The 13065-nt window shown below is 51.3% G+C and overlaps 4 protein-coding genes across 4 annotated transcripts; 2 read left to right on the forward strand and 2 right to left on the reverse strand.

Annotated features, from left to right (window-relative positions):
- The first annotated feature begins 2913 nt into the window (after positions 1-2913).
- On the forward strand, positions 2914-7101 carry LOC100898669 (uncharacterized). The gene is made up of 15 exons (XM_029111495.1): positions 2914-2944; positions 3100-3284; positions 3420-3530; positions 3868-3983; positions 4123-4275; positions 4359-4449; positions 4544-4711; positions 4790-4952; positions 5036-5179; positions 5302-5385; positions 5477-5675; positions 6044-6268; positions 6415-6604; positions 6707-6874; positions 6978-7101. Exons 1-15 carry the CDS (start codon positions 2914-2916, stop codon positions 7080-7082), a joined length of 2133 nt encoding a protein of 710 aa, XP_028967328.1. The 3' UTR covers positions 7083-7101.
- Positions 7102-7578: 477 nt separating this feature from the next.
- On the reverse strand, positions 7579-10961 carry LOC100907199 (transmembrane protein 199). The gene is made up of 4 exons (XM_003737565.2): positions 10763-10961; positions 8326-8542; positions 8026-8203; positions 7579-7929 (listed from the first exon to the last, which is right to left on the reverse strand). Exons 2-4 carry the CDS (start codon positions 8513-8515, stop codon positions 7719-7721), a joined length of 579 nt encoding a protein of 192 aa, XP_003737613.2. The 5' UTR covers positions 8516-8542; positions 10763-10961; the 3' UTR covers positions 7579-7718.
- On the reverse strand, positions 8832-10481 carry LOC114828232 (uncharacterized). The gene has a single exon (XM_029111498.1). It carries the CDS (start codon positions 10479-10481, stop codon positions 8832-8834), a length of 1650 nt encoding a protein of 549 aa, XP_028967331.1.
- Positions 10962-11024: 63 nt separating the features above from the next.
- LOC100907056 (glutathione S-transferase class-mu 26 kDa isozyme 47-like) lies at positions 11025-12737 on the forward strand. Its single transcript, XM_003737564.2, has 4 exons — positions 11025-11711; positions 11817-12048; positions 12137-12336; positions 12496-12737. The coding sequence occupies exons 1-4, from the start codon at positions 11600-11602 to the stop codon at positions 12642-12644; spliced, it is 693 nt and encodes a 230-aa protein (XP_003737612.1). The 5' UTR covers positions 11025-11599; the 3' UTR covers positions 12645-12737.
- The last annotated feature ends 328 nt before the right edge of the window (positions 12738-13065 follow it).

Raw genomic sequence — 13065 nt, forward strand, 5'->3', positions numbered from 1 at the left:
AAAACGGGGAAAAGCGGGGGAAAACGGGAAAGCGGGGGAAACGGGAAAGCGGGGAAACGGGAAAGCGGGGAAACGGGAAAGCGGGGAAACGGGAAAGCGGGGAAACGGGAAAGCGCACCCGGAACCAGCGCACCCGGAGCCAGCGCACCCGGAGCCAGCGCACTCGGAGCTAGCGCATGTGTAGTGAGTCTAGCGATACCGAGTCGCCGCGAAGCGGCGACCGGGAGCGCTAGTATATTGATAATAATACTAGGCGTCAGAGTTGAGATACACACAGGATACCGTTAAGGCAGCGCCGACTCCGTGCCAAAATCGGGACCATATTCAGAACGGCTCCTTGAGAATAAGCCACGAAGGAAACACTCTGCCAGAATCGTCGAGGGTACGGGGCTGCGAAGTTCCGGAGGCATCGAGCTGCAAGCGAGAAAAACCTCGGAACCCAATCCTCCTTTCAATTTCAGCTCCATCGCATCGAGAATCTAGTCGTGATCCCTCTTTAGGCGCAAGGTAGAATGATACTCTGATGATGATTCACCGGTCGGCATCAGATAATGCTTCCGACAAGGCAAGAGCAACTTCATGAGGATGGTGCGTCAAGAATCTGAATCAGAGAAGCAGCCTATCGCAAAAACTGGGGGCTACTTTTTGCGGGAGTCTGGTAACCCTCACGCTCCGTTCCTCGTCGAAACCCGCGGCTTCCATTGAAACTCTATGGGGAGTAGCCGGAAATTTCCGCGAATCCCGCGATCGCCGCGAAGAATTTACAGCCCTAACCATGATTACCCGGGTTTGTCACGCCGATTCCACTTATCTTGAGGTTGCCCTCGTCACTCTGTATCCGGCAGAAATAACGCTTAGAGAGATCTTCCGTCTTGAGGTATCATACGGGCAGAGAATGTCTTGCAAGGTCGTGGGTCGTGAGCGTTCCAAAATCGGAATTCGAGCCTAATCGGCAGGAATGCGCGACTCAGAGAGCGACTCACTTGTTCACCTGATTCATTAGTGGTGAGCATCTAATCCGTTTTTCTCAAGAGCCTGGACTCATTAGTGAGAGAGATCAATGGCTCCGGGGGTTACATTCTTGGAATCGCTGCGATCATTTCTAGCGGTGGTGTATCCACTCTCACCCTCTTCTAGGCGCCGAATCCTCTCAGCGCAAATTCTCTGATCGGAGATAGGTACAAAAAGACTCGCGAAGATCATGATTCACAGATCACCTCAGATCGTGGACTGAAGACTTCATCACCTCAACAGCCCAACCCACGCACAACAGAAGATGCAATCCAACCTTTCACCCTTCGCCAAGGAGTTCAGCCCCCGGAGCTCCAATGTTCGCTTGTCCCCGAATGCAGTGGAATTCGTTCCTTCGGGAATCGTCCCGCTGAGGCCAGCCACGGGTGTAGAGGGCCGCGGATAAGCCAAAGAGCCCGTAACTCCGGAACCTTACCACTGCTCGTGGGAATTTTCCTGCCAACAACGGTACTCCATCGATTTCGATACAGGAGTCTTCAAGCGAGGGCAGAAAGTGGAGTACACCGAACGCATATCCGATACAAGCGGAGGGGTTTTCACCCGGAAAATCTCGGTAGCAAACCTCGAAGCTACAGTCTTTCCCGTGATGAGATTCGTCATAGTCGAGCGACCGTCACGTTAGGCCTTCATCAGATGCAGGAGAAGGAGGAGATTTCTTGCCCGGTTCCCGAAACTAAGTACCGTTTATTGCTCCCGACGCGAATCTCTCGATTGGGTCCTGGGGTGAGGCTCTGTTTGCGAATCTACCAAACGGTTGTTCTCACTCAGATGTAGGCATCTATACGCGTTTATGCTCTAGGTATACAGTCAAAAGCCCTTGAAACCCGCTTCGGGAATTGCGAAGCTCCTTTAGTGAATGTATATGATATTTCGAGTAACATTGGGTGGATTCAAGAATAAAAATAACGAGCCCCGAAAATGCTGTCATCTTCATTGCCAAGCAGGAACATCAATAGGTCAGATTGACCACTCCCAGTTCTTGATGAGATCGTGAACGGTCTTCCGAAGAGGAGCCCCGAGCTCAGCCTTCGACATGCAAGACAGTGTGCAATCTATGCTTCCCTTTGACCGAAAACCATCCTTCGCGGCTAAATAATATTAGAGTTCGGTGACCCGAGTCCGGACTATCGCCCATTGCCCCGACTGAGGAAACTGTGGAAATAATTACCAAACCCAGAACAAAGATTCCTTCGCTGGCAGGACCTGAGAAAAGGTGCTCTGGCGAGCTCATCACGATCTATCGTGAATATTCTAGGTACCTAATTCAGGAGCAGTCTCGACCATACGAGCAGTCTCTGATGGAGGAGCAGGTTTTTTTTGAGACGCGGAAGTCTCAAACATTCGAGCACTGCATAATCAGACGGGGACTTTGTAGAGCCGAAAATCATCCCTGCCGGGCAGGTTTCGGAGGCTCGAAAAATAGACGAGCATACCATTCAATTACCTAGAATTCGCGGTATATCACCTACTAGTCATCAATTATCACTTATGCCTACTTCGATATATCGAATCAGAGTTCATCGAATGCGCGATGCTCGGAGATTGTCGCGGTATCGAGACTGGTGGAGCAGTTCGTCTGACCGAATTCACAGGTCCACTATCCTCGGGGAACCGATGAGAGGCGAGAAACCTTTACATATTACTCCTCTAGGGAGCAGCCATACGCCAATGCAGCTTGTCGCGGATTCCGCTAGATGGCATCCCATGTCGGTAACCGCATCACACTTGTGGAGCCCCGTTTCTCTGTCTGCGTGTTGTCATCATCATTCAGCGCGGGCTTTCACCAGCTGATCTCGAGGTGACGAATGCTCGGTGTCCCGGCTCGCGACTAGGCTCAGATTTTTATTGATGGATCCTTTGTGATATCGATGATTCGAGAGAATGAGGCATCATATTCTCTTCCTGACCCGAGGTAGGTTTAGAATATATCGAACCGCAGATGATCGGAATCGCGAGCCGTTCAAGCCACAACGTATTGTCCTTTCTGGAAACACTGTCTTGATTCGGTCATTCGTCCCCCTTCGGCGGTGAGTTGGTGCTGAGATGAAAGGTCAACCCTACTTCCAGATGCTTCTGATCACTGCCTTGCGTCAGAATTCATTTCGAATTTCGCGAGGGAGCATCGCTTGATCGTCAATCACATGCGGAAGAAGGGCGTGAGCCATCTGCGAGAGCTCATCGATTGTGAAGGGCGATTACGAGTCGCAATTATCCCGGCATGCCTCACGCTTCATACAGCTTGCTTCAATCTCGTGGGTTCACATGCTGGAAGAATCCTCAACCGGGAGCGGAATCAGCCCGGTCGAGCTCGATTCACCCTCTTTGTTCCCTTCCTGATCACTGATCCGCTATCTCGTTGGAAAATGTGCGGAAATTCTCTATTCCAGTCAAAATGCTGGTATGATACCAGCTTCGAGGATGCCCCTCACGCTATCGAAGCAATATGCGAGACTCTGCGGGAACACGGTGAAGGTGTCAACGAAAATGTGTTGATCAAGGTTCGATATCTGGCGTCTCGGTAGCTCCCCCTTCAATCTCAAGAATCTGTCATGTAGGGGCGCACGCTTTGAAGCTCTCACCTCATGCTTGTCCCTACCGATGGAGGCACTCCATGAGTGTTGGTGGGCCGAATTCCTCTGACTCACCGTATGATCGAAATTGACCCGGGTGCATACTCATACCTACCCTTCTGATACGGCTCTGATTGCTCCCCGAACGACTGAGCATCGTCTGAAAGCATGAAATTTCGAGCGTCATCGAGAAAGAAAAAACCTCCCGCCACCTAGTTCATGTCTCCATTGTGGGGGCGTGTCATGACGCAAGTCTCATTTCCAGCATTCTGATGCCGCCGGTTCTGTCATCGATGTCCTCCTGGATACCTTAGCAATGCCAGATTCGGCGAAAGTGCATGTTGTGGTAGACGAAGAGCTCGTGCCTTACTGGCGCATCAAGTAAGTTTCCCCGCGGGAGCTTCCGGATCGACAAGAGCCCCCCACAAGCGGTACTCTCGCAGAGTTTTCGTTTTCCGATCAGACTTTGCCCGCGCGAGTGTGGGTTTAAAATTCATTGTTCGACTGACTCTTATTTCAGTGAAACTTGTGATTACCTCTCCGGCACTCTTTTGCGAGCTGCGGTCTGGGAGAAAGCTGCGTTCTATCCTCTGCGTGGCGGGGGAGGAAGGTCCTCTCTTGAAGATTGGCTGAAGTGTATCGGATCATCTTTGGTCATCACTCCGGAGGATAGGTCAGGAATATTTCGCTTAGTTTGCGTCTCATTGCCGATTTGCACTGGAGAAACAGGGGACTCGAACGACAGCCTCTCCCCAGGGTTTTCTTCTCTTCTCGCCTAGGAGGAAAACCTCTACATTTCGCTTTGGAGCTTTTGGATCGAGATCTAGTCAGCGCGGCTCACGAGAAGGTCCGTCAGCGTGAATTCGATGATCTCGTGTCATGATCTCACCCGCAATGGGGGTTCTCCGGCTCCTAGCTATCTCCCCTCACCCGTCTTTCAGCCCCATCCAGAGGATTCATGTGAAGGTGGCGCGGTGCGCTGGTGCAGCGATATCGAGGTCGTGCGATCCGTCTCCATGCAGTCGATTCCTCTCCATTATTTTGCGCCTGGCGTAAACATGTACACTACCGATACCGACATCTTTAGGAAATATCAGATAAGCGCGAATGTAAGCTCGGAGTAAGATCATTATTGGGTGTCGACATTCATCGCTCATTTGAGGGAGCAAATACCTTGTACAATCCAGGAATGTCTTCTCGTTCGAATCAATGGAATCGAAGGCCAAGCAAAAGAGTTCGAGGAAACGGAACGCAGTTCGGAGAAATTTTGGGAATGTGTCATGTCAGGGGCGTTGAAATGTCCACCCGGAAACGTGGAAACAACGGTCTCGATGCATTTCGCGGTGTCAGGTGGGGTCTTCTCTACAAAATCGATCCAATCCAGAGCGATTTCTGCAAGGAATCTCATACAGCGCTTTTTGGTCCGCCTGCAGCTCACGGAGAGGTATTCCCGCTGGTGCGGAGCGTCAATATAGACTTCCTGTCTCGCTTCCAACCGTATCACCCGGTCTGCCTGCCTCAAGCCAAGCAGCTGCCCTTCCTCGATGAATACGAAGAGACATTCGTCATCGATCCTAGTGAGTTTCCTGCAGTTTTTCCAAGTCAGTTTCCCGATGAGTTTTAGGGATACGACGATCATCATATTATTATCAATCACTAATTGAGGACGGTTTTCCGCGAATGCTCTTCCCCTATCTAGTTTCCAATCTGGCCGACCCGAGCGAGTGGCCTCAACGCAACCTCCTCACTTTTGAACCCCCGCCGACGAGTCATGAATCCAATGGTGAGTTCGAAATCAACGTGGTACATATCTCCTTGCGATCTGCTCATTTAAAGTTTATGGGGGCATTCATCGATTTTTAAAATACGACGAGGATTCCTTTCAGTCCTATCGCTGAGCGCACCAGCTATCGTCGCACTATTCAATGTGGGCACCGGGGAAGCTGTGGACTCGACAGAAAATGCAGAGCCAATACCCATGGGGAACTTTTCCTTCCGACCGACGCTTGGCATCGAGGAAGCAAAGAGTTCGTGTTGGCCGGAGATACTGAAGCACACTTGTCACGATGTTTAGTGAGTAATAGTCTAGCAAGATGCGCTTCCTCAGGAGCTCGTTGGAGCGATCATTTTTCCTTTCCCTTTCGTCGCGTACCGTTCCATGAACCCGCCGGGACAGGCTCTATTGGTCTCCTGTGAGGCGGGTCGGCACGTTCAAGAGCACCGACAGGCAGCCAAGTTCCCTGTCTTCCACTTTCTGGTTGCGCGATCTTGGTCTTTAAGATACCTCACAGTCCTGAGCGGTCTTGAGGGTAGACTTGGCGGACTTTTCTGAATCTCCGAAATAGAGGAGCTCCTCAGACGATTCTGTCGTCCCCCGTTCCCCTTGCAGAGTACAGTCGCTCTCGCAGCAATCATCTTAATGATATTACATCGATTTATAGTTATAATCGGTCAGTAGAAGACGAGGCCTGGGAGAGACACTGTCAGCGCTGGAGGGATGCCGTTATCAGACATCCTTTCTCAAATTGCTTGGGACCATCGGCAACCACGACCTGTATAGTTAGGCAGAAGTCTTCTAATTTACGACAATCGCCGAGGAAGACCCTATTCGAAGCGAGTCCACAATACCGGCGTCGGAGTCCACGAAAACAGAAGAGTCCGAAGAGGTACTACGAAAAGAAATTGCGTGCGGGAGTTTCGTGCTCCATCTACAACTATTGTTCTGCCTCTCCTTATCGTGATGGACAGTCCCCTGATGGCCGACCTGAAATACGGTGTTTGATACAATGAAGCATTATAATTCAACTTGCAGGAACAGCTCACAGATTCTGAGGAGGAATCCCTTCCGTGATATCCTCCGGGAAGTTTCAAATTCATCTCCTCCCGCTGGACCGAGTTACTCTCAACCCGCCGAGCGAAACACGGCACCGGCCACAGATGCGCGGTCGAGAAGATTGCGAGCGAAGCCTTTCTCTCAGTCGGATCAATCGGAAGATCGACAGGTGGGCTGGAACAAACTCGTACTTATAGAGTGCCACTCTTAGTTCGTCCCCGTGGGACCCTCGGAGCGCTAACCGGGAAGAAAATTGGGTCGTCCTTTCCAGAACGCACCGAAGAGAATGCGAACCGATGCCGTCGATAACGATAAACTTAAGCGGAAACTCCGGGAAGCTGTAGCCAGAGCTCTGGAAGAACTCGGTATCGATTTGAAGCACAAGTTGTTCACCACCTGTGGGAAAAAATTGTTCTCGATCTGTCGAACCTTCGCAGTGGTGAGTTGCTGGCGCCCTCGCCGACTACATTTCTCGCTCACGACCTTCGCTTGGCTACTCAGCCAAAGAATGTGAGCCTCTACATAAGGGGTTCGAATTTCAGGATCTCATCGGAACTGGCCGCACAAGTGAAATACTCCTCAAAATCGCGAGGAGTCATGCGAAACAAGTTGTAGATTTTGAAAAGTCCATGAGAAGTAACGTTTAAATGAAAGCGTTGTACAAAAGCCCCGACTCAATTCGTCGTTCTTTGAAATCTCCCTCTGCTCGGCGACAAGGGTACTCCCTAGGGATGTACGAGATCATGCCATCAGCACTCCGAGATTTCATCCGGATCATAAATCACGATCACGGCGGGAGTGGATTCCTCAAGAAGAATCCATTCTGAGCGCCGAAGAAAAAGACCGGCACTCAGAGGTGTACTCGCTCTCTTCGCCAGATGGAGCGCTCATGATTTCTGATTGATGAGTTTTCTTGTTCGGAGCCGTCCCCGGGTTCTGCGTTCCCAAGTTTCCAACGTTCGGCATTCGACGTGAAACCCCGCCGACCGGACGCAAGAAACCACTGGGCAGCGTGAAGGGAGACGATGCGAGCTGCCTTTGAAGTCCGTGCACTGTTGTCATCTTCCATCGGCCCCGGCTCGTTCTTCGCTGTTGTCCGCGACGGAAGATATCTCTTTGATCAAAAAGTGGAGTCTCGAGACGACCGGATACCTCGCCGCGTTTATTCAGAAGACCAAGGATTCAATTTGTTCATCAAAAGCTATCGTTCACTCTCACAGCCTAACCTGTTTCATTCGGAATAGTGTCCAGGGTTCACGCACGAAACTCCATAAATATTCTATTCAACTCAAATCTCTCAGCAAGAAATAGAGTTCTGCTGTGGCCACAACAAGACAGGCAAAAATACCCAACAGAGTTTGAGCGGCTGGGTTCGGCGCAGGCAGCGAATACTCCACAGCTTTATAAACAAACACAAAAGTTCCTCCGATCGTCAGCACCATGTTTATCACTGCGATGTACTGATTCCGTATCTCCCTCCAGATCGCGCGCTCCCTGTCGAGCAAAAGATCCAAAGTCAGCCGCGAGTAACCCTCGTAAGCACGTTATTTTTCCTTTTCGTGTCGATCTCGACGATTTGTGATATCTTACCCTGCTTCTGTGGGTACTTTCTTATCGATTCCTTTTACCATTTTGTTGTATTCGGCATGGCTCTGTTGTGCGCGGAGTTTCTGACATCTTTTCTCCAGCTCGTCGTTTCGGGGTGGTACAACAACCTCAGGAAGAATCAAAGCGCAGCCTGAGATCCATTTATGCAGCGCCGTCCCTTCTGTAATCGAGCAAGGCGCTTAGAATAATTATTCCTCTTCGATCGACGAGACGTAGAACCCCTCTCGCTCGACTCCCCGAAATATAAGCGGAGTAGATGTCGGCTCGCGGTGGAGGACTCACTTTTATGTTCTTCCCAGAAGGTCTTTATGAGCTTGAAAGGCATGGGTTTGTCTGTCGAGAGATGGCTCCGGAGCTCGATCAAGTAGTCATCCGAACCGTCCATCGACTCACATGTTTTGCGGAGCTCGTCGGCGACTACTGAGCTTAACCGTATATGCGTGCATGGATACGAATATGAGTAGTCACTCATGTTTGTGTTGGGCCAGTGTTGCCTCCGCTGGAATCAGGGTTGAATCATTCTTAGATTGATTGACTAACCTCCCTTCGAATCCTGTCTTCCGTAGGAATCGAACTGAGAGGGCGTATCTAGAATAAATTGCCCAGCAGTTCCCATGGAAGGGTACGATTTATTTTTCATTCTTGGGCCGAGGCCATTGTGAGAAACAATTTACAAGAAGCTCATGCCCCGAGGGATTTGAACAATTTGTGAGATCACAATCGAAAATGCGGTTCAATCGAAGCTGTGATTGAGCCTCCAACAAAATTCAACAATTACATTAGCACGCTCATTCTCCATCATCATCATAAATGTCGACTTGTTCCTCGGCTTCGCCCGGAGCATCGGCGTCGTTTAGGGTGACATCTGCTACTGCTTCTCCGGTGACTCGCCAATCTACTTCGCCCCAAGCCGCTTTCACGGAGTCGGAAACTTGGTATCCACCCGCGTTTTGACTGAGCAGTTCTCTAAATCGACTTTCTTCCTCTTCGGTGAGCTCTTCGTTCTTACTCATCAGGCCTCCTTCGAGCCACGCGTCGTTCAGAATCTTTGCTGCTTCACCCAAGCCACAATTCAAGCATGGATTCCCATCCAACCAAGGGGGGCATGCTGGGGAGCAAACGGGGCAGCCGGTGTTGACGAAGAAATAGTCTTCCCAAATCACTCTGAGACGACCGAGAGAAACCGTCGGATCGAGCATGAGCGGAGCGCTCGTGGGGTGGTCTTTCAGGAGTTTCTTCACTTGGTCCTCAACTCCCGCTCGCTGATCGGCGTTCATTGGAATTTCGTCTAAGCCATAGGCGAAAGTCCGCTCGATAGCAACCGAATCGTCATCCTCTGGACGCCGCAAAATTCTCTGCTTGAACCAGTCGCCCGTCTCGGTGAATGAGTGCAGAGAGAATTCATCGGGGTTGTCACGACTGGGAACGATACAACTCCCTGCGATGGGCTGCGTCAACCGCTTCCAGATATCGTCAGGGAGTTTCTTTCCGGTCTGGTCCCAATAGTGAAGGCCGATGTCCGGAGGCGAACCGAACTGCATTTGGGGACCGAGCAGCATAGCGCTCGGACTCGGGAAAGAAGGGTCGAACTCGAAGAGCGTACTCTTAGAGTTCGACTGCACCAGAACGAGCAGCGAGTCTTCGGTCTGGAGAGTTTGCATCCCGAAGGCTCGACCGGCTCGCGGTACGTAATGATTGTAGACTCCCATGGGCTGTATTGAGTATCGAACATCCCAGACCGATAGACTGTCGATGCTGAGAACGAGCAGTTGATTGACGTTTTTGCAGTTGAGCTTCGCAAAAGAGAAGCAGTTCATGGGCAAGAGATTCATGCAGTCGGTGTCAGCGATCTTCGAAGTTGTTTTCGGAGTTCGAGCATCACAATGAATAACGGAGTTTGCGTACACGACGGCGAGGTGCCTCGGATGGGTGAAAAACACGACATCTTCAGGAATGGACCTCAATTTCAGCTCGAAAGTTTCGTCACCCAAAATTACGGATCTCCGAGAGCAGGTCAGTAGCTCCGACTGAATATACGGACTGAGATCAAAGCTCGTGATGTCATTTGGGGTTTCGACCTTGGCCACAATTTCCGCGCCGCGGAAAGCAGCGACCGAATTCCTGGAGGCGACGCCGACGGTCACGCAGTCCGTCCTGAAATCTTGAACTTTGATGCCGGTAGGTCTCGGGAAGTCAAGAATCCTAGACTCTGATGAATCGGGATCCTGATGAATGATGCCTCCCTCGGATTTACCAACGATTATCGATCTCTGTTGCGGATCGAACCCTACAGCGGCGATATCGCCCATAGGTTGCTCCCGGATCTCGTAAGAAGGACAGCCCGTAGCGGCGAAACGGTAGTGATATTTTCTCGTGGGTTGCAGTTTGAACTGCCCGAGCTCGATGAGGGCTCCGTGACCGCCCACGTCGGGGATCATCCCGGGATCTTCGATTGTTGGTGGTCGGCCGGCCCAACATTCGGTATCACGGTGGACTCCTCGATTGTGCCACACCGGAGCGACGAATTTGCCGAGCATGAGCAGCTGTGTGGGGTAAGAGCGATAAGGCTTCGGCTGACAGAGCCCGACGGGTGTCGGTTCTTCACGGAGATGCAGCACGGAATTTCACACAAGCGAAAAGTCGCGCTGATGATGCAATCGCTGGAGAGCCGAGTTTTCGGAATCAGAAACCGAAGAAGAAAAAGTTGAGCTCGACTTACCGGTGGAAACTAGATTTGGCCGTCGGCGAAAGAAGCAGAGATGATGCTGATTCGAACAACAGGAAAGTCACAATGATGAGGTGTATCGCGAACAGCTGATACAAGTAGGAGTGCCAATCCGCTTTTGGCTATGAGCTCTCACGAGATTTGGAGTTGCGAGCACTCCATAGCATGAGGAGCGTCAACAAAGCGTTCTATGGCGCCATATTCGAAAATTCCGCGCGGAAAACCACGGGCCGTGGTTTTCCACGCCACGACCCGGCCCAACGTGCCCTCACCGCTCTTCCCTCTCACATATTTTCATGACTGAGTGAATCATGAGCAAAAAGAGGAAAACTCGATTAGCCTCCGGCCAAGGTCATGACGAGCCTTGCCAAGGGAGCTCTAGATGCTCAGAGGAGCCTGTGGGATTCCATGGATCTATGCTAGGACGAGCCGGCACATGACTCGGATGGCGTCCTCGAAAACAGCGAGAGACAACGAAAAATCAATGCGGGAGACTCATACGTTCGGCGCTCGCAGTTCGCGGGCTGACCCGATATGAGGGGATATTGCTCCAGGTTTCGACTCCGATCATCATTCGCGAGAGACTTTCCCAAGGAGTGTACCAGGATTTTTTTGCCCCGGAAAATACGTACATAGTTATCGGAGTCACTTGCCAAAGAGAAAACAGCGCTGAGATTGAGCTGACAGCTACACAAATTGACCGTCGGATCGCTCTCTCCCCAGAAATGCGTTCTCTCACCCTCGTTTTCATCGTGTCGTGGCGGTGCGACTGGCAGAGCCTCTCGAAGCTGCTCGTAATTTTGACGTCCGGTCGTAATCGCTCGAGCAACAATGCCAAAACTGATCCTTGGATATTGGAAGCTGAGAGGTTTATTCGCTCCGATCCAGTATCTCCTCGAGGTGTCCGGACTCGAGTACGAGCTCGTTGCATATGAATTCGACGGTGAGTTCGTACGCCTTCTGTTCCGGTCAGAAGAACCAGAAGTTGAAAGCTCAACCGCGAGAAGAAGTTCTGCGTCAACCTAATCTGAGAATATGAGTCTCCCAGGTGGTGCTTCGAGCCCGGAGTTCAGGAACCGGTGGTTCGAGGTGAAGAACACGCTCGGCTTCGAGTTCCCGAACCTACCCTATCTCATCGATGGAGACTTCCGCTTGACTCAATCAACAGCGATCCTGAAGTACATCGCCAGGAAGGCTGGACTCCTCGGTATCGCCGCAGACGCTTCGCCTGAGGAACATGCCAAGCTCGACATGATCGAGAATCAAGTCGACGATCTTCGGTAGGATCCCGAAACGGTCTGGACTTCGAGTCACGCTGGAAGTCGTCGATTGATTCGCTTCTCTGTAATCTTCAACATTATTCTGTAGGTGGTTCTACGTGCACTACGGCATCGGGAGCAAAATCATCGACTTCAGGTTCCCGGAGGGTTATCCCGCGTCAATTCCTAGACAGCTGGAGAGCGTTGCCGCTTGGCTCAAGGACAAATTCTTCCTCATGGGTGATAATATTTGCTACGTCGATCTCATCCTCTACGAGACCCTAGACGTGCAGAAAATGATCAACCCTGGTGAGCGATGTTTCTCTGCTCAGGCCATTGTAGTCGAGCGCGTTCATGACTCGCAGATCTGAAGGCTTCCAGGGGTAGCGCAGGCTGCCCACTCGAATTCATCTGCGCGAGGCGTTATCCACTGTGCGCTCACAAGATTTTCCTTCTCTCCATTCGCAGACTCCTTGGCAAAATACCCGAACCTGGTCGCTTACGTGGAGAGGATTGAGAATCTGCCAGCGATGAAGAAATTCCTCGCGTCTCCCGAACGGATCACGTGGCCAGTGCTCGGTCCAATCGCGGACACTTGGGGATTTAAGAAAGATTGAAGCCGTTCAGCTCAAGGGAATTCAGAAGAATTGCTCATTCAATCGACAGAGTTTCCCACCGAGAACAATGAATAAAAAAGAACTGCATCCAATGCCTTCGTCGACGGATCATGTTTTGCCATAGACATTGCATCGAAAAATGGGGTGAGGCTTTTTTCTTCCATTCGGAGGGCCGGTCGGAGCGTAGATTCCCCTCGAGCGATGATTAGGCGATGATTCCGAGGTCCCGGCATGTTTCCCGTCTGTTCCGTCCAGCGGGAAACTCGACCATCCCGATCCCGAGACTCGCTGACCTAATGCATCCAATCACGTCCGACCTCAGGATTTCGTCCCGTCTCGATGAGGAATGAACTTTCGAGATGGAACGCGATATCAAGACGACAGACTCTGAAGGGTGACTCATCAGCGCGGCGGAACGTCA

This window comes from Galendromus occidentalis, unplaced genomic scaffold, assembly GCF_000255335.2.
Source record: "Galendromus occidentalis unplaced genomic scaffold, Mocc_1.1 scf7180000075579, whole genome shotgun sequence".
Classification (NCBI taxonomy): domain Eukaryota; kingdom Metazoa; phylum Arthropoda; class Arachnida; order Mesostigmata; family Phytoseiidae; genus Galendromus; species Galendromus occidentalis.

What these genes read in the sequence shown, in the direction of transcription:
- LOC100907199 (XM_003737565.2), bottom strand. Translation starts at nt 8,515, where the DNA reads ATGAGTGACTACTCATATTCGTATCCATGCACGCATATACGGTTAAGC. An exon ending in CTTCTGGGAAGAACATAAAA is followed by an intron (nt 8,204 to 8,325) that starts GTGAGTCCTCCA and finishes GCTCGATTACAG; the next exon opens with AAGGGACGGCGCTGCATAAA. An exon ending in AAAGTACCCACAGAAGCAGG is followed by an intron (nt 7,930 to 8,025) that starts GTAAGATATCAC and finishes TTTGCTCGACAG; the next exon opens with GGAGCGCGCGATCTGGAGGG.
- LOC100907056 (XM_003737564.2), top strand. Translation starts at nt 11,600, where the DNA reads ATGCCAAAACTGATCCTTGGATATTGGAAGCTGAGAGGTTTATTCGCT. An exon ending in CGTTGCATATGAATTCGACG is followed by an intron (nt 11,712 to 11,816) that starts GTGAGTTCGTAC and finishes TGAGTCTCCCAG; the next exon opens with GTGGTGCTTCGAGCCCGGAG. An exon ending in AATCAAGTCGACGATCTTCG is followed by an intron (nt 12,049 to 12,136) that starts GTAGGATCCCGA and finishes ATTATTCTGTAG; the next exon opens with GTGGTTCTACGTGCACTACG.
- LOC100898669 (XM_029111495.1), top strand. Translation starts at nt 2,914, where the DNA reads ATGAGGCATCATATTCTCTTCCTGACCCGAG. An exon ending in ACGAAAATGTGTTGATCAAG is followed by an intron (nt 3,531 to 3,867) that starts GTTCGATATCTG and finishes TCTCATTTCCAG; the next exon opens with CATTCTGATGCCGCCGGTTC. An exon ending in GACATTCGTCATCGATCCTA is followed by an intron (nt 5,180 to 5,301) that starts GTGAGTTTCCTG and finishes TCCCCTATCTAG; the next exon opens with TTTCCAATCTGGCCGACCCG.
- LOC114828232 (XM_029111498.1), bottom strand. Translation starts at nt 10,481, where the DNA reads ATGATCCCCGACGTGGGCGGTCACGGAGCCCTCATCGAGCTCGGGCAG.